Here is a 20,508-nt window from a genome sequence, read left to right on the forward strand (position 1 = left end):
TTGATAACAAAGCAAAATAAATGGAGGTTTTCAAGTGGAAGGTGTAAAGGAGAGGTGAATACTTTTCCAAAGCAGAATAATCTGCTATCTGAACTGGGTTTCTCCACCATAGCTGGAACCTACAAGCTATAAAAACTGCATAAATTCCTTCCACCTGCCAAATCTTTAAGCCAATTATTTAGCACAGAACATGCAATACCCACCCAAACTTAACAACATGAGAGGCTTGGCTATGATTAATGTTACCTTCTGTACTTTGCTTGACTGCCTCCTGGCACGCACATATAAGACTCCAGAAAACTGTCCAAAGCTCAAGACGCCGAGTCGAGGGCCTTTAGGAGAGGACAGAGGTGTTTACTCTGGGGGTGTGGGGAGGGGAAAAAATATAAAGCAAGGAAAGGGAGAGATGGAAGGATCACAGAGCAACAGTAAATAACATTACAGTATGAATAATGAGCTCCCTCTGTGCCAGCGTCTCAGCTGAACTAATGACAAAGGCCTGTTTTAGATTAAGCCTCACACACAAATACACATCCTCGTGCGCAGAGATTGGCATACAATCAGAAGAAAGATCCAACGAGCTTAGATGATCTGCTGTTCAGTTGACGTGAAGATGGAAACAAAGGCAGCAGATGGCATCCATCCGTTGCTTTGAAAGTGCAGCTAGATGCCATCCGTTTCCCTCTGTGGAAGCTTGACTCTTGTCCTTTCTGTGAGAAAGCAGTAACTCCATCCTTTCTTATTTTAACAGTGGTTCAGTTCCTCCAAGCAGGAAAACAACTGATATCTAAAAAAAAAAAAAAAATCCTAAAAGAACCAATCGTGGTGCAAGACTGCCATCTGCTGTCGGTGGTGGGATTAGGCTTTATTTCAAAGAAAATTTTATTTCAGTGGTGCGTTTTCAAGAGAACGTGACATGATGTTGACTTTATAAGGAATTGTGCGTAAGCTACAAATTTAAAACAAACTGTAGAGTTTGTCTTTAAGCTCAACATTAAAACCAAGCCTCAGGTTTAAGCAGTTTGGTGTCTCATGAACACTGCCCGACAAAATAATTAATGCAGAGTAAACTCAGATTATTGCCCAGCATTTTATAAAAGAAATGCCTGAAAAAAAAAAAGATTTCTGACATGATTAAGCTTTAAATATGCTTTAAGAAGCAAATTAACTACATATGTGTCATTTACTTCACTTTTTGATAGGAACATCTTCCTGATATTACTTAGGAGAGGCTAACCGTTGGACAAACATGTGGCACATCTTGGTTGCATGAACAGAAACCAGTGATACTGGAGTCAAATTTACAGCCAACACTGTGGTATTAGTGTATAAAGACGCCTGCTTTCGCTGGAGTGTTTCTTATTTTTGCTTCAGCCACAGTTCACATCCTCCCCTGTAGCTCTTGAGTCTACTGGTAAGTAGAGTGGAGGGCAGTGATTGGTGAAGAAGGCGAGAAGGAACCGAAACCCTCAGTCTGCCTCGTCTTCTGTCCCTCATCGCTTCTCCAGTTTCTTGAATCTGGCTTCTACAAATAGAAAAATAAAAAGGATTGTTCCTTCCACAAATAAAAAGTGTGTCCAGTCTCTAGAACCGAGATGAAACAATAACAGATTTCAGAGTTTCCCACAGTGTATTATAAGCCTGGCGGGCCACCAGGCTTTACTTGTGCCCCCACCAGACTTGGCATTATTTATCAAAATTTTTTTAAATCATTGCCTTTTTAAGACTTTGTAGTTGGTGTTTAGGTATTAATCTTCCAGTCTTCCAATAACGCATAACTATCAAGTGATATTTTCAAATTTCCTGTAAACCTATACATTTTTTAACTCAAAAACTTGGGGGCTGGCTGGATGATTGACTGCCCTAGCGCCCCGAGCACAGGGCTTAGCATATTTTCTGGGGGAAACCCTGGATTTTAATTATGGCTATGATGAAAATTAAAAAGGCTAAATGCATTTTTTTTAAAGTAAAATAGCAATTTTCTTCATCGCTAGATGCAGAAGGAAGTAAATTATAAACAATTTGTAACAAACAAACCTGTTTGTCACTTTTGTTCTCCATGTAAACCACGTATTGTTGAGTGTGTCATACATGATGCAGCGCAATCAGAAAGTAGGAAGTTATATATCTGATCGTTTGATATTCAGTCATTATTTTCCAACAATGAAAACATTCTTTTTGCAGTAATCTCTCCTGTGGTAGTCCCCATGTTTATTTTCCTCCTGTTGTCTTGCAGTCTGAGAACTGAGTGATAGGATTTACTGCAATAACTCCAGTTTCTAACAATACTTCTTGTATTTTCTTAACATGTAGAACCAAATTGGGATGATATTGATAACTGATATATCTTTCTAATTTAGAAAAAATCCATGATTTCTCAGCAGAAACTACACTTTGCCAGATATCTAAATCCTCTCTACTGTGTAGCGCATGTCTTACCCAGCTTCTTGGAGTATGCATCCAATTTGTATGCAGCCTGTTCGAGGGATGACACTTGCTCCTCGATCTTATTGATTTGATCCAGGTAAGGCTGTAGGCTCGCATCTGAAACAAGCACACACACACACAGACACACACACACCCCCACAATCAAGAGCTCTTCAATTCAGAAAGGAATCAGAAATGGAAAAAACCAAACAAACAAAAAAACTCTAATTCATGAATGTTGATTTTTTTTTTTTTTCTTTAAAATGATGCTAAATGCTTACACTTGTTGTTGAGATCCTGCAGATTCCGGCTTATGTTGATACTAATGTCCTTCATTTCCATGTATTTCAGGCTTGTGAGCTTGTTCATGTTCTCCAACAGCAGGTAATCTTCACACGTTGCTGAGAAGAAAAGCACATTTGTTCATGAGAGAAAAGAAACAACAGTAAAGAAAAATGAAATAGAAATAAGAATACGTCAATTTAGAGACACACTTCTTACCAGCGTACACTATTAATTAATGAACACCAAACACCAGGTGTTTGTGAGATTGCTGGCGACTTGAAATTTGTCAAATGTGCGCTTCAAAGCTATCCAAACACATCATTTACTGTACATCCATTAAGCACTCCTAATCTTAGAAATACGATAAGATCCAGTAAACGTATGTCCATTTGAATTTGTATTATAATAAAAGTTGTTATAAAATTGTTCAGTGTTTAAATTAATTCCAGCCCTGAGACTTCCCTGTTTTAATTCTATCAGCATGTTTAAATTGTGATGACAATCTAGTCCTCAGATTTTCTATGAGATGTAGTCCAGAAATCTGGTCAGACCATTCCAAAACTTAAATACTTAAATAATTTTGTATAACGTTGTAAGGTTGGACTTCTTCATGTACAATTTTCTATGATGGTTCTGGGTTAAAAATAGACTTTGAAACTTCTCAATTTCATGATTCATCACCATAATTGCCATTAAGTCTGTTGTTCTTTAGGCGATGCTCACCGGTTTTTGAAAATCATACTTTTTGAAATTGCTTCCTTAAGATCCGACCTTTGGCCCTGCTCCTCTGTTTTGGGAGGTTTAACCAGGTTTAGATGCTGCCCTGTCTAGGAGTTTTGCTAAACTCTTAGACAAGGGATCACAAGAGATTGCCAGTTTTTCCCCATAATTCCAGGTTCCTTAAATGCTGCTTATGACCTACTGACATATCCTCCTGGACCAGTTTCTGTCTCATCTTCTGATGAGTTTTACTAACAACCACTGTTATTAAGGAAACTGCTGTCGCATATTTTCCTTAATTGACGACTGTCTTCGATGTGACATGCTATAAATCTAATGTTGTGGGTTATTTGTACCACTCTGTTAGGTAACTTGTAGAGGTGTGCCGATTGATCGGCCACTGATCATAATTGGCCGATTTCCGTGAAAAAATGTATGATTGGTGATCACCCATCGCGGTCTCTTGTTGCCGATCACCAAAACCGATCACATCTATATCACTTCGCAGCCTGCGTGCGCAGCTCATCTCCTCTTTCCTTCACACTGCGCAAGCGCACAGCAGCAAATCCCGTCATGTGGAACTATAACGCACTGAGAGTGAATGGGGACGTTTGCGTGTTGCAGCGGAAATTTACCTCGGAGGTGAAGCACATCAAAATGCATCAACATATCGAATCTAATATGGCATTTTAAAAAACAAGCAATTGACCGAGTTTGGCTATATCAAGGCTCAATGCAGAAAACAAAGGACATTTGGAGCGGCCGAATTTATTTTGATGCAGCCGGCATTTGACTTTGAATGAATGTCTCCTTTTTTCTTGACATTATTTGATATAGGCAATGATCGCGAGATTTATTTGACTCATGTATAATTCAGGGTATTGAAAACCTTACTGTTAAATATTGTTTTACTGATTGCAAGTTTTTCAATTATCCATTTGACTGAATAGCTGCTGTATTTTTGCAAGTTTTGCGTCTAAATTAGGTGACTTTATTGCCAGATCACTTTTCCCTTTTGCCAGATCACATAGTAGCATTTATACTTAAACGAAAGAATCGGAGCATCCCTTGTAACTTGTACAACGAGATTAACCAGATCCATTAGAAATAATGGCCAGAGAGAAGTCAAGAAAAACTGCTTTGACAATAAGTAAGACTAAAACAAGTCTGAGTGAAGTTTGGGAATATTTTTTAGAAAAGTGTTAGGTAGTATGTAAATTAAGTGTGGTAAATACATTTTAGGCACGCTTAAAATTAGATTGCAGTATCCAATGGCAGCTTTAGAGAAAGAGCGCAATAATAGCAATGAGAATAGGTTTAACACCTGTTAGCTCCCCTTGCAGGAAAATGGCCATCTTCTCAAACATGTCAGAGCACAGCTCGTTGATATCTGGCTCTGCGGGCTCCACAGCCTCCTCCGCGGTCTCCACACCTCCATCGCCTGGGCACAACCATTTGAAACAGAACTAAATTAATCCAGATGAGAATTTGGATGAAACCACAACTGCAACGCAATAAATCATCAGTCAACAATCAGATAAAAGCAAAACAAAAAAACAACAACATTTGTTTACTGTGTGCTCTATTGCCATTTGGGTGCTAAGGAAGTGCAAGGAAAGCACCACGTACTGTTTGCTCCAGGTTTCTTTGGCGCACTCGACGGGGTTTCCGGTGGATCGTCTGGGCGTTCAGCCGCAGCCGTGCCGCTAGCAGCTGCGATTAACCCCGCTGAGACGGCTGCTGGTTCCCTGGAAATACTGTCCATAGCTGCGGCTTCATCTCCAGTTGCAGCCATTTTGTTCCTGTTTTGTTTCGTCCATTATCACGTGAGCCAGGCGATCACGTGACGCGTTCGCGGCGCGGCATAAAGACCAACGCCCCCAGACCGTCCCTACGCACGCGCAATGCCACGCCCTTCTTTGTAAAACGTAAAATCGCTGTTCTGGTGTTGCACAAGAAAGCGTAGTGTTTATTAAAGTTTTAATAAACTTTATTTTTTGGACAAAAATAAGAGGGGCAAATTATTTGCGTTAAACGATATTTTCTCTTTTTTTGTAGAAAAATGTATGGTTAAAAATACCTTCAAATCTATTTTAAATATCCTATAAATCTATGCTGCATTTCCACATACATGTGTTCAAGTAGTTATAAAAATATGTAGAACAATTTCTATTGTACGGAAAACAGGGGAATCATTGCATCAAAAAGTATTAAAAATAAAATTCTAAATGTAAAAAATAATGCAATTTTTTTAATTATTTCTCACCACTATTTATAATTGGCTCCCTTGTCCCAAATTACAATTGAATTGGAAAATTATTCATACGGCTCGCAGAAATAGATTTAAAAGTAATTTACTTAAATCAATATGTGGTGCTCATTGATCAGATAGGGATTCCTCAAGAGAGCTTAAAACTTATCTTTAAAAATATTACTCTTGACATTATTTACATTTTAGTGAATAATGGCACACCGGAAATTATTTACGCCCAACTATTGTTGTTATTATTATTATTATTATTATTATTATTATTATTATTAGTAGTAGTAGTAGTAGTAGTAGTAGTAGTAGTAGTAGTAGTAATAGAAGCTATTATTTTTGCTATTATTATTATATTTTATTTTTTATGTAATACTAATAGTATTATTAATATACTACTACTAGTAGTAGTAGTACTACTACTACTACTACTACTACTACTACTAATAATAATAATAATAATAATAATAATAATAATAATAATAATAATAATAATAATAATAATAATAATAATAATAATAATAATAATAAATTATAGGGCAGCTTACTGGCATGTTCTGTTCCGCCGCTTTATGTTCATCTTTTGAAAATAGTAAAGTTCATATGTCATGGACTTCCAAACATAACTCCTCCAGGTGAAGCCGCACAGACGGTAAACACTAATAACAAGGTTAAAATCACAGCTGAATCATCTAGTATTGCCAGCGTGCGCGCTCCCGTGGCCAGACTGCAGTTCTCGGATTGCAGAATTCACCGTATCACCTGTGTCGGCGCTGTTCTGGGAGAAGCAAATCGTGACAGGCAGGCTAGCTGCGGCGGCGGACTGTAAACATGGCGGCGTGCACAGCTACAGGGCTGTGCCGAGCACCGCTGTACAACTAGTGTGGGAAGCGGAGACACCCCGAAAATGGAGACCGAAGAGGAGCAGCACATAACGACGCTCCTCTGCATGGGTTTCCCAGACCCTGACGTGATACGGAAAGCGCTCCGGCTGGCAAAGAATGACATCAACGAGGCAGTGGCGCTTCTAACGAACGAGAGCCCCGGACTCGGCTATGGATACGAGCCGATGGAGAGTGGGCCTTCCACCGGCTTGGGCTCCAGTGGGGACGGGGAAAACAGCGGGAGGACTGGGACTAGTGGGTTCGATCCCCCTCCAGCATACCACGACGTCGTGGACGGCGAGGTAAGCGCAATACGCATCGGCTCCAGGAAATACGGTCGGTTGTAATAAGTTGCAGCAGAAAGCAGGCTCGCCCATTTAACTAGCTCAACTTAGCGGCTTCAAGGCTACAAGCAGCAGCCCCTAACGTGGGCTGTCGGGGAGAAAATGATCCACCAGTCCCACACAGACAGGACATGCTAGCACTTCATGCTGATATAAAAAGAGCTCTTGGACAATATGTTAAGGAATTTTACTGCTAAAGCTTAATGACAAATTCACATTTGCAAGCTAGCCTAGCCTAGCTAGCTAGCTAGTAGCTTTTTTTCTAGCTAAGTCGGAGGGTGAAACCCGCCAGTAATTTGGAGCAGCAGCGAAAGCATCACTTTCACAGATGTTTAAAGGAAGCTCTAGTTTAGGATGGCTCTTTGATTGTCATCCAGACTGTTGAAATGAGTTGCCTCGTATTATCTGCCTCTAACCAGGAGGCTGTCTGACAGCTCGACCATGTTAAGATTTTATTTCTCTCTAACTTGACTTTGAAGCGGTTTCGCAATATCTCTATAGCAAAGGTGCCATTTTGGTAATAGTTGTGTGTAGATCCATATGTTCTCATGCTATTGAGGGATCGCTCTTATGGAAGCAGCAACTGGTTGCCAGTATAATACTTGCTTACGGGTCCTAACTTCGTCCAGCCCGCTGTGTTTATGTGCTGCGAAAGCCATTAAATCCTCCGGCCTCTCATAAAGCGCCTGTCAGCATAGCACAGTAGGATTGCTTTGACTGACCCCTAAAGCAATGCATAGCCGTGTTTCCTCTTCTGCCTGACCTTTGACTTGTTGCTCTGTTAGAAAACCTGTTGTGGAATGAGAATGCTCTTCCAAAGTCTGTGATTTCATAGGTTATGAATCAGCAGCTAAGTGACTCTTACAGATAATATTAAGGCGTTCAAGCAAAAGGTCTGCTGTAGATATTGATTATGACTTAAGATGGATTGATTTTGCTTTTTAGGTCTGATCTGCTAATTCCAATATGAAAAAAATAATAATAATCTGCAGCAGGATATCCGTCAGTGGTAGTAGTCCGGAATCCATTGTAAAATGAACAAATTGCAAGAATATTCCCATTTATACATTAAATATGACCCTAATTTTTGTACTTTTTTTTTTTATTAAGCTCAAAAAATGTCTTTTGGTTTCCTATTCCTAAACTAAGTCTGATTTAAATGTTTTTACAAATTAAAGTTACTATCACAGTTATTAGAAATTACCCTTATAACAAATCTGAATTGGGTGAACCAGTCGAGAATTAACAACTCTGAGTAAGTAAAAAATGTGAAACCAAGCTGGTTTCACATTTTGGTTTGGCCAGAAATTAGCTTCTGGCAAATCAGAAGCTAATTTCAGTTTTTTTGTTATGTGAAACAAACACATAATGAAACTCGGATGAATTACATAACAGCTGCAGGACGAACTTTGTAGAAACCCTTTCCGTTTATCATGTAGCAATTTAAAGCACGGCAGGGTGATGCATTAACCACCGGGCACATCAACAACCAAAGACTCTGTGACAACACAGACATTTTTCAAAACGCCTCTGGAGCAGAACTTCCTGACGGGAACTCGTCAAAAGTCACTTCCGTGTGAGGTTTGAAGATGTGAAATGTTCTGCGCGTGCCGTAACACAAAGGACGAACGCGATTAATTCCCCCTTCTCACAGTTGCCGTGTTGATGTGTAACAGACCGGTGGTTGGTCTGTGGCCTCGTGTGTTGCTCCTAAATATAGTTCCTCCCTCGGCCGCTCCGACACACACACACACACACACGCTGCAGTTTTTGCGCAGAGTTCCCAAGAGGGCTGTGGGCGCACGGTAACAGAGTGGGGCAGAGTTACCTGCTCGCCCCAACACACACACCCACAGCAATGCACACATTTTTCCTTCCACTCTGCTTATGTCTTCAGGTGTTAAAACAATATATATTGGTCATTTCGTTTCTGATTGGGATGTCATTTGGTGTTCCTGCTCGGAAGTTTCAGATTTTCTTTGCCATATTTCTGTTGGGTTTTCAACCGAACGTCTCTATTATCCGTGTCGTCCTGCTGTTTTCCACCTCTCATCCATCTGCTTGTCGTATCTAATTTTCCTAGAAAGGGGAAAGGATGGAATATAATGCATCTCCGGTTGCGTCCTCCTCCCTCCTGCTCCCTGCACTTTGCCTCCTTTCCGGGGCCGGCAAGAGATTCTCGTGTGCGAATGTATTATGGATTCGGAGTTATTAGAGAAATTAAAAAATTAATATAATATGATCACAAGAAAGCAACAATTAGTTCTTGACGCTGTTTCATAGACATGAACGAACACATAGAATGGCCCTCTTAAAGTTGTGTTGCAAAAGCATACTAAGCGGAATATTATTAGTTTTTACCATTCTGCTTTTTGTAAACTAATAACAGTATAAAACAGGTTGATTTTAGCCGATGAATTATCAGGATTATTTGTCATTGGTTGCTTTAAGCCACTTTGTCCATCAATATTTTTGGTAAGAATCTAACCATAAACTTAGAGAGAGATTTTAAAGAGATGCGGCAAAGGCAAACGAGGTGGATTAGCGGTTCTTGCTAACAACTGTTGGTCTTATCCAAGACGCATTACTGTGAAATATCATCTCTGCTGCCTTGATTCTAATCTGTTAGAATGTCGTGACAGTCATGTGTCTTGTCACGCAAGTCTTCAGTCAGAGGCCTCTTCAGATTCATTGCACGACTGACGGCTACTGGAGATTCTTCCTTCGGATCCAGAGCTAAAAGAAACGTTAACGATTTTGAACCAGCCTCAGTAACCGTAACATAAAGGTTATGCCTGAGGAGTACGCTGAATAATACGTAAGCCAGTATCTGGATATGTGTTCAGATTAGGAAGACTTGATCCAACTGGGTTGTTCTGCATTAATATTTAAACTTGGTGGAGCCCACAGGCAAAATGGGCCGTAATAGTTTTTGCTCATTTATAATGTAGCTGGAGATGAGTTCCGGGGGTTCTCGGTGGGGCGCAGGGGTCTGCAGATCACATCAGTTACAGCTCAAACCTTCGGTATGGGGACGGTTGCTCTCGAATACGACAATATGTTTCCTGTTGCTGGGCCGCGCAGTTGTGTCTGACCTTATGAATATATTGGCAAACTTTTTGAGGTAAATGATTCAGTTTGTTTGTTTTTGTTGTTTTTTTCAGCTCAGGCCAAATTATCTGTTCTCTTTCTGTAGATTTCTCCTTCATTTGCTCAGTTGAGGCAGATTAACATATCAAGCTCCCTAATTAAATGCGTGAAGATGGAGCAGAGATGAAGGGCAGATGCTACAGAGGCGATTTGCATTACCCTCGCATCACGCAGAGGGCCGTTTGGATAGTCGTAAAACAGAAAGGACGAGCTCTGGGAGGCGGGAGGGATGATGGTGGGGGTGGGAGGGGATAAAGTCACCTTCTGCGTGTTGGTAATAAATTTGCCACGCCCGTCTGTCTGCAGCGAAGCAACGACGAGAACGGGAACTGCTCGGGAGGCAGCATGGAGTTCCCCACCACCAACCTGTACGAGCTGGAGAGCCGGGTCTTCACCGATCACTGGTCCATACCCTACAAGAGGGAGGAGTCCCTGGGCAAGTGCCTCATCGCCTCCACCTGCCTTGCACGGCACGGTAAGAGAACGCAGGTCATCTTATTTCACATTCCAAAACACAAACCACCGTGGTGGTGGGATGGTGTCGTTGGACCGCCGGGTGGTTTTTACCACATGCCGTTGCTGTGGACGCTTAGTCTCACGGCTGATTGCGTATCCGACCAAATATCGTCCTCTTCCGAGTTTAGATTCAGAGCGCTGAACCTCCCTCTCTCGTCAGGTCTGGCGGACGCCGATGAGAACTGCAAGCGTTTTGTGGAGCGGTGCATGCCAGAGGCCTTCAAAAAGGTGAGCTGTGAAAGGAACTGAGCGACCGCCGGATCGGACGGGCTGGCCGCTCGTCGACTTACTCTGTCTTCCCGTTTTTACGTCTCGCCAGCTGTTGACCAGCAGCGCCGTACACAAGTGGGGCACGGAGATCCACGAGGGGATCTACAACATGCTGATGTTGCTGGTGGAGCTGGTGGCCGAGAGGGTGAAGCAGGACCCCGTCCCCGTCAACCTGATGGGGGTCCTGACCATGGTGGGCTGTCTCTCTGTGTCCAGTAGATTGTTTTACATACAGGGAACCTCTCTGTCCCACGCCCCCTGAACCCACCACGTTCTAACCACAAACTTCAATGTGTTATATTGGGATTTTTATACCATAGATCAACACAAAGTGGTGGGAAAAAAGGAAAACTTGTTTTGAAAATATTTTTTTAAATATCTGAAAAAATGTTTTTCTTTATAATGAGCCTCCTTTAATCTGATAACTATGAGGTAACGTTTGTAAAGTTGCACGGTAGAAAATGAATGGCGATATTTTGGTTTATTTAAGTCATTTTTCAGTAATATTTTCACCATGTTAAATATGCATTTATAAATGTCAGAGCTCCAAAATAAATATGTAGCTTTCAAATTAAATATCTTGCTTGGAAACTAAAAACAAAATGTTTAAGTCTGACCTAAATATGTATTTTTCAAACTAAACATTTAATTTCCAAACTAAATACTTAGTTTAGCTTGCTAAATATTTAGGTCCAAGCTAAATATTTAATTTGGGGAATAAATATTTAGTTGGAAAATTAAATGTTTAGTTTGTAAATTAAATATTTAGTTAGTAAAACTAATTATTGTTTGCAAACTAAGTATTTATTTTCCAACTAACTGTTTAAGGGTGAGCTAAATATTTATTTTCCAAACTCAAATGTATTTTCCCAACTTAATATTTAGCTCGGACCTAAATATTTAGTTTGTCTAGCTAAACATCTCCTTAACAAGCTAAATATTTAGTTTGAATATCACATTTTTAGTTTGGAAAATAAATATTTCCTTTGGAACAAAATATTTTGTTTGTAAACTACAGTAAATATTTAGTCTGAAAACGAAATACTTTGCTTGTGAATTAAATAATTAGTTTGGAAATCTGACATTTATAGATGAATGAATAACATGGTTAAAATATGACTTTGAAAAAATCAACACCCATTTTTCTAAATAAATCAAAATATTGCTGTTAAATTTCTGCTATGGATCTGTGGTTGGATGTATGATGTCACCGTAAGGAATCAGCAAGGAGTCTTGTTTGCATTACTACTGTAGATGCCAAATGTCATCTAACTGTATCGCATTTGTTTCTGTTGTGAGCAGGCCCTTAACCCCGACAACGAGTACCACTTTAAGAACCGAATGAAGTCATGTCAGAGGAACTGGGCCGAAGTTTTTGGAGACGAGGCCAACATATTTGGAGTCTCTCCCAGCAACACCTACCAGAAAGTAAGGGACGCTCTTCTTTTCTGTCTTCGAGGTTTACCCAGAAGCACCGACATGTGTGCAAAGTTGCCCGAATATTTATATACCAGCTTCCTTATTAGTCTCTGTTTATGTTTCACGGACCGGCAGACGAGTTTTTCATCCTCGGCGATGATTAGCCGAGCCAATAAGCTCATGAAAACACGCGTGACTGGCACAACAGCTGTCAGCCACGCGTCCGTCTGTCAGAGTTTGCGCTGTCATTGTTGAATGAAAGCATGATTTGTTTTCCCTTTCAGGAGCCCCACGGTTGGCTGGTTGATTTAGTGAATCGAGTGAGTGATAAATTGTTCATGTTTATAAATGATAAATGTTTGCAGTACTTTTGCTTCATATCTTTGTTTTTGTATTTTTCCCCCTCCCCTCTTTTTTGTGGTGAAGTTTGGAGAGTTGGGGGGATTCGCTGCCATCCAGACTAAACTCAGCTCAGAGGAGATCGAGATCGCTGTAAGAATATCCCTTCCCTTCATTTCTTTCCATTAGAGCTCGGCGATCGATTAATCAAAGTTTTGGTTTTCATTCTTTTGGGGAAAATCTGGATTTGTTTCTTTCACCAATATAGTCATAGAATTTTTTCCATAGGTCAGAGTAATGTCAATACACCCAAAGGCCCGCCATCTTGTTTGACAAGCATGTTTTACAACTTCTATTTATTTGGACTTTGAATTCAAGTCAGCTCTACAACAAAATTTAAGGGTCAAGCTAAGATTTTTTTTTGTTGTTGTTGTTGTTAAAAATAAAGTCATAATGTTACAGGAATACAGTCGTATTACATGCAAGAATAAAGTTGTAGCGATAGGAGAACGAAGTAGTAATTTCATTAGAACTCCAACAAAAAAAAATCCAAACTTTTTTTCTCACCAGAGCAACTTTTTTCTTGTTATTTTAAGACATTGTTCTGGAAAACCTTTGTTTTTGTTCTGCTAATGTTACGCCTATATGCTTGTGAGTAAACAAAAATTCTCGTATCCCGACCCGATACGTTTTGAAAATATTTTCTGTTATTTGTACTTTCTTTTTTTTTTTTTTATGAAAAGAAAGCACAAAAAAAGTTTATTAAAGCAGGAAATTGTATCTGGTTTGGAAAATGAAATATGTATTATTTTTAAACCATATCGCCCAGCCCTGCTTTGCATACTGTAATACCTGAAATAGTAGTTGCGCATTCCGTGCATGCAGAGTGACAGACTTTGATGGAGTCTATGACAGCATGGAAGGTCACCATGTCTCCCCCCTCCAACCCACCTCTGCTCTCAGCTGCAGGGGGCTGAATGTGCCTCTTCTGCCTCCCTCCCAGTAACGCTCTCTTACTCTGACATCCTCCCGCTGTGTGACGCTTGAAATGCCCTGTTGTTTTGCATGTTTCTGAAAGCGTCCTTGTGCGGAGGCTTCCTTCACCAGAACCTGGCCGGAACCGCAGCAGTTTGCATAGCAGTCGACGCTCGGCATGTTAACAAGGCTAAAGGCTCAACGCGGACTAATTTGGCACTCTTAAGCAGCGGAGGGAGCTCAGGAGTATCTGCGCGCGTTAGCCGCCGAATGCTTAACCTACCCCAAAGACGGCAGAGGCTGAAAGAGAAAGGAGGAAAGATGACGGGAGGAGAGCTCCCTCCTCTTCTGACTCCCAGAGGTGGCACATTAATCTGTCCGCTTTGAGGAGGAAGTCGAGTGGGACGGAGGGTCGGGGTCATTGAGGAGAAGGAGCTTCTTAAATTATGATTACAAAGGATTTCTTTAAAAGGACAAACAGAAACTAATCACTATGCTTTTGTGTCTAAGCACTGACAGAGGGAATGATGTATAGAAGAAAAATCTTTAAATGTTTGATATGATGCTTGGTTTAATCGACATGAAATGCACAGTATGGTTTTTACTGTGCAACCACATGCTTACAGCATATCACTCTTTCAGGAAGCCATAATCTTTTAGGGTGTTTTCGCAGCTGTTAGACTCGGCTTGATTGGGGACCGAAATTGCAACACTTATTACATTTTTAGCTGGTGCAATTCACTTTCGCGCCGCATTATGTCAAATGTACCAACAACCCTCTTGCATGTGGTGGCGCTGCACCAAGAACTACTGAAGAAAAAGGCACGAAAACCTCCGAAGAAGACACTGAGCGCAACTTAATGAAATGTCAACAAGAATGGAATAGCTTCAAATGTAAGAAAAATTCTGCAACCGCAAAAATCTGACGCTAATCCATTTTTGTTTGCGTTTCGTGAAGAAGGAAGGAAGGAAGTTGCGCTCATGTCTTCTTCAGAGGTTTTCTTGTCGTTTCCTTCAATGGTTGTTGTTGCAGCGCCACCACAGGCGAGGATGTGGACAGCTTTTTTTTTCCTCAAAGGGTTTGGTTTGTTTGACACGGTGCGTCGTAAAAGCGACCCGCACCAACTGAAAATGTAAAAAAAAAAAAAAAAATGTTGGAATTTCAGTTCCAAATCGAACCGAGTCGATTGGGAACTACCAGGTGTGAAAACACAAGATAAAAATCCAGTTTGAACTTTAGGCCTTCACATTTATTTGAGGTAAAATATTTGCTGTTTGTGGTTTTTATAAGTGTCTTGCTGAGGATTGAGAAGCGCAGATTATGCTGTTGCTGTTATAAAACCTTAAATATAGCATGAGCTAGCTGTACTGCAGGTGGTATTGATGAGTTGATCTGCTTATTGATTTGTGTGTGTTTGATATCCCTTCTGTCTCTTTCCACCTGTGTGCTCAGTGTGTATCAGCCCTGGTCCAGCCCCTTGGTGTTTGTGCAGAATATTTAAACTCCAGCCTCGTCCAGGTGAGCTAATATGTACTCTGTATTCTCACAATGAATGCTATCACATAGTTGCAACAAAGTTAAAATACTTCTTAGATTTGAATGGTTAAATAAAAGGAAATCTTAGAAATATAGTCACTCACACACAGAGTGTGGACTATTACATTTTTCTATTTCTTGTTTTGATTAGTTTACTTCTTGCTGGTATAAATTTCTACTGTTTTTTTTTTTTTGTTAGTTTTTTTTTTACTCGTTGCTTAACGTGACCCATGGCTCCCATTCTGGTTTCAGTTCTATTTTGATTTGCTGCATCCGCTTGCTCCTTGACCCTGAACACAGATCAACAAAGTCACTTGCTCTTGTTTTTGTGTAGCCCATGCTCGATCCCGTCATCCACAAGACCATCACATATGTGCAGAACCTGGAGGAAAAGGACCTGAAGGACAAGGTAGTGTTTTTGCGAACCGTGTTGTATTCGCTGCCGCAACTGCAGTGGGAAAAGGTCACCGAGACAATCATAACCTAAGGTGGTTTCTTTAAAAAAAGAAATCTCATGGATTGATCAAATTCTTTCTAACCCCAGCGTCTGGTGAGCATCCCCGACCTGCTGTCTGCCATCAAGCTGCTGTGCATGAGGTTCCAGAGGGAACTGGTCGCCGTGGTGGACGACCTGCGGCTGGACACCCTGCTGAGAATGCTCAAAACTCCCCACTTCTCCACCAAAATGAACTCCTTAAAAGAAGTCAGTTTCCTTGGGGTTTGAAGTGCTGAGGCAGCTTGTTTCAGTGCCTTTTTTTTTTTTTTAAAGTGTTTTATCAAACTTTTTTTTGTTCTTATCTGGTAGGTGACCAAATTAATAGAAGAAAGTACAGTGTCAAAAACGGTAAAAAACGCCATCGATACAGATAAACTTCTCGACTGGCTCGTGGAGAACTCGGTCCTGTCGATAGCGCTGGAAGGTAAGAGGTCACAAGTGAAAACCTGTCCGGAATACGACTGAAACTGTTTTCAACATGATGTGTTTTGATGGTTCATGTTTGATTCTTGTTGCTTTAGGTAACATTGATCAGGCTCAGTACTGTGAGAGGATAAAGGGAATCATTGAGCTGCTCGGGAGTAAGCTGTCACTGGACGAACTCACCAAGATCTGGAGAATACAGGTTAGAAATGACAGTTTTGGTTATTTTTGCAAGACTTGTGAGACATCAGAAATAAGTGCAAAAATATACATCACCCTGGAGTTTATGGATTTTTTTAAAATAAAGTTTTACGCTAAACAATATTATATGATTAATAGCCACTCCTAGGGGTTAGCCATGTGGTATATCTTCAGTCATAGCGATGCATCAGAGGATGACGGGATGTTTAAATAAATCAGAAAAGCTACGTATGTGGTGTCGTCACTTTTATATGGTACCAAAAGTGTAGGGAAACATATACAAAATATATAATATCAGTAAATATTGGTTATTGATATAACAGCAATATCATCAGATATTGATATCTGGCCAGGTTTTAATATCGGTGCATCCCTACATATAACTTAACTCTTGACTTTATTTGTGTTTTTCTTTCAGGCCGGTCAGTCCTCAACGGTGATAGAGAACATCCACACAATAATTGCTGCTGCTGCAGTGAAGTTCAGCTTCGATCAGCTCACCCACCTCTTCGTCCTCATACAAAAGGTCGGTGCTGATCGCGTGTCTTACACTAAAAAGTGACTCTTAAGTGTGTGCTTCCTTACAACTGGTCCCTTTGTGTGTGTGTGTGTGTTTTTTTAATTTTTTTAATTTTATAGAGCTGGGAGGTGGAGAGCGACCGCGTTCGGCAAAAGCTGCTTAGTTTGATCGGGAGAATAGGCAGAGAAGCTCGCTCGGAAACGACTACAGGAAAGGTGTGTTTTGTGCAGAGAACTTCCTCTGAGTAAGCTGCTGGTGTTTTGCTGAGTCTCATGCGTGTTGTGTTTTTTCGTTTTGTTTTGTTTTTTTGGTGTTTAGGTGCTAGAGGTGCTGTGGGAGCTGGCTCACCTCCCCACCCTGCCCACCAGTCTGGTTCAGCAGGCCCTGGAGGAACACCTGGGGATCCTCAGCGACGCCTACGCCGTCAAGGAGACCGTGAAACGCAGCTACATCATTAAATGTATCGAAGACATCAAGAAGGTGAGACACGGATGTGAAACGTTCTGCCTTCTGGGTTATTTATTCTGCCTCACAGTTTTCTCTATTGTGACATTTTAAAGTTGGTGTGTCGGTGCTGGTTGTGCATAACTGTGGTTCATATCGAGGCCTTTTGGGTTTTTAAAGACAAAAGATTTTTAAAGTGTTTAGTCTGCAGCATTAAGCAGGAATAGTCACACAGTTGTGTGAATTATTATGACTATTACTGTTATTAGTGATTTGTAATGAAACATGAATCCTTAATGCTGACACTGGCTTATAAAGCAGTTTGCTAAGGACAGTTTTGACCATATTAGGTTTTAGGGCTGCAACTAATGATTATTTTAGGAATCAATTAATATTATGATCAACTGATTAATCAGGTAAAAAAAAAAAGCACATTTTTAAAGATTTTTCATTTAAGCTTTTTTTATAAAATATTAGAAACACATTAAAAGATGCAAATAAACAAATAATTAAATTCCTTTTTAAAATAAGTAACTACTTTATTTTGTGAACTTCAATAACATATTCTTTTACCATATGTTTGATAATTTTCTGAATCATTTGATTCATAATTTGATAGCAAAAAGTGCTTAATAGGGATTTTTGTTTACAGGATTTGAATTATCCCACTTGAGTAATTCTAGGTCAAACATTTTACAAGTGTTGTTTTATTATATCTGAATGCAAAACGTTTATATTTTCATACAATTTTGGCTTAATGACGGCTCCGAATGTGTTGTTATTTTTAGTAAAATGGCCTTTTTTTTAAACTGTATACTCTACAGACGATTAATCAATAACTAAATTAGTCGACAATTATTTCCAATAATTGATTAATCACGTTTTATCCAATTAATCGTTTCAGCCATGTTACATTTGTGAGATTTTAAGACTGACTCCCAGTTTGCATTGTTAAGATACATTTTGTTTGTGAGGAATAAGAACTTATCCCCTCATCACGCTTCATTCTAACAAAGCAATTAATGTATTTCACCTAATTGTAAAGCAGATCATAACAGCAGCGAGTTCTTTCTCACCTGCAGCTGTTTCTGTGCGAACCACAAACTCTACGCTACACATGCAGTTTTTGTTTTTTTTCTTTTCCAACACGCTTCAGCAAACAGTCGTCATCTCACTTTAACTGCATGTGCCAGCTTGATACGGCTCATGTTTGTTTGTGTGTGTGTGTGTGTGTTAAACGCCCGACTGTAAATAAAATGTATGTCTCTAGCATCACACTCAGGAGGACGATAAAGGCAGCATCACTCAAAGCTCATTTCATATTGGCACTTGGCACAAGAAGAAATCTAACTCACTGGCTAAAGTAAGAGCGTAATCCCATTTAATTTATGTTCCCACTAATCTGGCTGGTTCCTGCCCACCGTCCAATCATGGAGAAGGGTTCTTTCACGCAAGGGCTCCTTTGGTCACAGGTTCGATTGTGTTACAGGTGATTGCAGCATGAGGTAATTTAACCAGGTCTGTGCTGATCTTTTGCTCGCTCAACTAAATTGGCTTTGGCACTTACTAATGATTCCACACTTGGCGTTGATCGGGTTCTGGGCGAGAGCCGTCTGTGTGATTAATCTTGTTTTGTTTTGTTTTCAAGCGGGTGAGTTTTTTGTGGACATTGGAGGATAAGCGGCACCTTCCTCCACCGTATTAACAAGAACATTGAAATTATTTCATCTTTTATTGGAGTACATGTTTTTCACTAGACAGTATAGAGAAGTGGAAGGCTGCACAATATTGGGAAAGCATAAAATTGCTGCATAATGTTGCATTTATTGCTTGAATCCTGCCTCCTGTCTCACCCACAGCTTTTCTATTGAATTTCTATGGTGACCAGATCTGACTTACCGTATTTCCTGGACTAGATGTCTCTCCAGAATATAAGTCGCATTAGTAAAAAAAAAAAAGCAACATTATGAGTCGCTCCTGACTATGAGACGCAGTATCAGTCAAGCTATGCAAAAAAGTGTGAATTATAGTCCAGAAAATATGGTAATCCTGGAGTCTCTGAATACAGAGTAAACCAAGGTATTACAGATCCACCACTGTGCTTAACAATGAACCTCTTCACTTTTTTAACGCCAGTCTCACCTTGAGTCTTTTCTTGTTCGGAAGCTCAACTGTTGTCTCATTTGACCAAAGCACGTGGTTGCAAGGAAAAGCTTAGCAAACTCCACGTGTTTTCATTTGTGACTATAGGACAGAAAAAGGTGTCCAGTTGCCATGTAGATAGTGTTTGAATTATTTATTTGACAGTAGAGATTTGGTGGATAGTTAATGTCTTGTAATAATCTCCTGATGTCTGAAGATCAACAGACACCCTCCGTAGTTGAACGTTTTTCTTGTCTTTCCTATTTTTAATAGTATCTAAGAAAAAACGGCCTCCCCGAAATGTCAGGTTTTTTTCCCCACGCAGAAACTTGGCGTCAGTGATTAGTTGTTAAAATATTTTTAGACTTCTTAAGTTGCCACCAAATGAAGCAGTAGTTAGTCAGCTCTGATATTTATTTTTTAATGTGGGATTTTTCTACTTTTCGTTCAATAAACACATTGAAATTAAAGGCGAGAGGTGACTAAATTCTTCACAGTGAGACAATGCTGCTGCAATGAAAGGTGAATCTACATGTTTACTTTGGGTGGCAGCAACTGTGGCGGATACTTTATGCTCATTCAAAAAGTAATCCAATCAGAACCACGGATGCGCAACAGAAGCATCTTGACTTAAAGTTTGGGGAAAACGATTTAAATCTTATTGCTTTGTATCCGTGGCTCTGACTTCTATTCTATTTTTTAAAATTATTTCACAAACTTCAAAGGTGGCACAGACAGAAAATGAAACGTGATTGTGGTCGCCGGGGCTTTCATAGATGGTGCCTGTCGTTCTGCATGTGTGTTTACAGGCTTCTCAGCAGAGCACTCCTCAGACGGTCTGGGTCGTCCCCGCTCTGCGGCAGCTGCACGAAATCACCCGCTCCTTCATCAAACAGACGTACCAGAAACAAGACAAGGTACCGTAGCGCAGCACCGCCTCACCCGCGTCGCACCGGGTGGCGCCGTTGTGACCGTTCTCTGCCTCGCCACAGAGCATCATCCAGGACCTGAAGAAGAACTTCGAGATTGTCAAGCTGATCACGGGATCTCTCGTGTGCTGCCACCGACTCGCGGTGAGCGCGTCAGGGAACAACGGCCTGTCCGCTTCGACCCTGGTGGACGGCAGATACACCTACCAGGAGGTCAGCGTTGGGTT

The 20,508-nt window shown here is 40.5% G+C and overlaps 2 protein-coding genes across 4 annotated transcripts in view; one reads left to right on the forward strand and one right to left on the reverse strand.

Moving 5' to 3' along the window:
• Nucleotides 1-834: 834 nt before the first annotated feature.
• bloc1s2 (biogenesis of lysosomal organelles complex 1 subunit 2) lies at nt 835-5,272 on the reverse strand. Its single transcript, XM_005795542.3, has 5 exons — nt 5,062-5,272; nt 4,757-4,873; nt 2,709-2,828; nt 2,440-2,544; nt 835-1,525 (listed from the first exon to the last, which is right to left on the reverse strand). Exons 1-5 carry the CDS (start codon nt 5,225-5,227, stop codon nt 1,494-1,496), a joined length of 540 nt encoding a protein of 179 aa, XP_005795599.1. The 5' UTR covers nt 5,228-5,272; the 3' UTR covers nt 835-1,493.
• A 1,050-nt stretch (nt 5,273-6,322) lies between these two features.
• The window catches only part of usp24 (ubiquitin specific peptidase 24), a 37,874-nt gene continuing 23,688 nt past the window's right edge, over nt 6,323-20,508 (forward strand). The window contains exons 1-18 of one of the 3 annotated variants that reach the window (XM_023339536.1): nt 6,323-6,878; nt 10,377-10,545; nt 10,747-10,814; nt 10,906-11,049; nt 12,159-12,284; nt 12,560-12,595; nt 12,702-12,767; nt 15,043-15,108; nt 15,461-15,535; nt 15,671-15,829; nt 15,932-16,046; nt 16,144-16,247; nt 16,665-16,772; nt 16,886-16,981; nt 17,085-17,246; nt 18,481-18,573; nt 20,162-20,269; nt 20,345-20,494. In XM_023339536.1, coding sequence (XP_023195304.1) covers nt 6,600-6,878; nt 10,377-10,545; nt 10,747-10,814; nt 10,906-11,049; nt 12,159-12,284; nt 12,560-12,595; nt 12,702-12,767; nt 15,043-15,108; nt 15,461-15,535; nt 15,671-15,829; nt 15,932-16,046; nt 16,144-16,247; nt 16,665-16,772; nt 16,886-16,981; nt 17,085-17,246; nt 18,481-18,573; nt 20,162-20,269; nt 20,345-20,494 — 2,124 coding nt within the window. In that variant the 5' untranslated portion in view covers nt 6,323-6,599. The remainder of the gene's footprint in view (nt 6,879-10,376; nt 10,546-10,746; nt 10,815-10,905; nt 11,050-12,158; nt 12,285-12,559; nt 12,596-12,701; nt 12,768-15,042; nt 15,109-15,460; nt 15,536-15,670; nt 15,830-15,931; nt 16,047-16,143; nt 16,248-16,664; nt 16,773-16,885; nt 16,982-17,084; nt 17,247-18,480; nt 18,574-20,161; nt 20,270-20,344; nt 20,495-20,508) is intronic. The other 2 variants (XM_023339537.1, XM_023339538.1) reach the window with 2 other exon arrangements.

This window comes from Xiphophorus maculatus, chromosome 9, assembly GCF_002775205.1.
Source record: "Xiphophorus maculatus strain JP 163 A chromosome 9, X_maculatus-5.0-male, whole genome shotgun sequence".
NCBI lineage: Eukaryota > Metazoa > Chordata > Actinopteri > Cyprinodontiformes > Poeciliidae > Xiphophorus > Xiphophorus maculatus.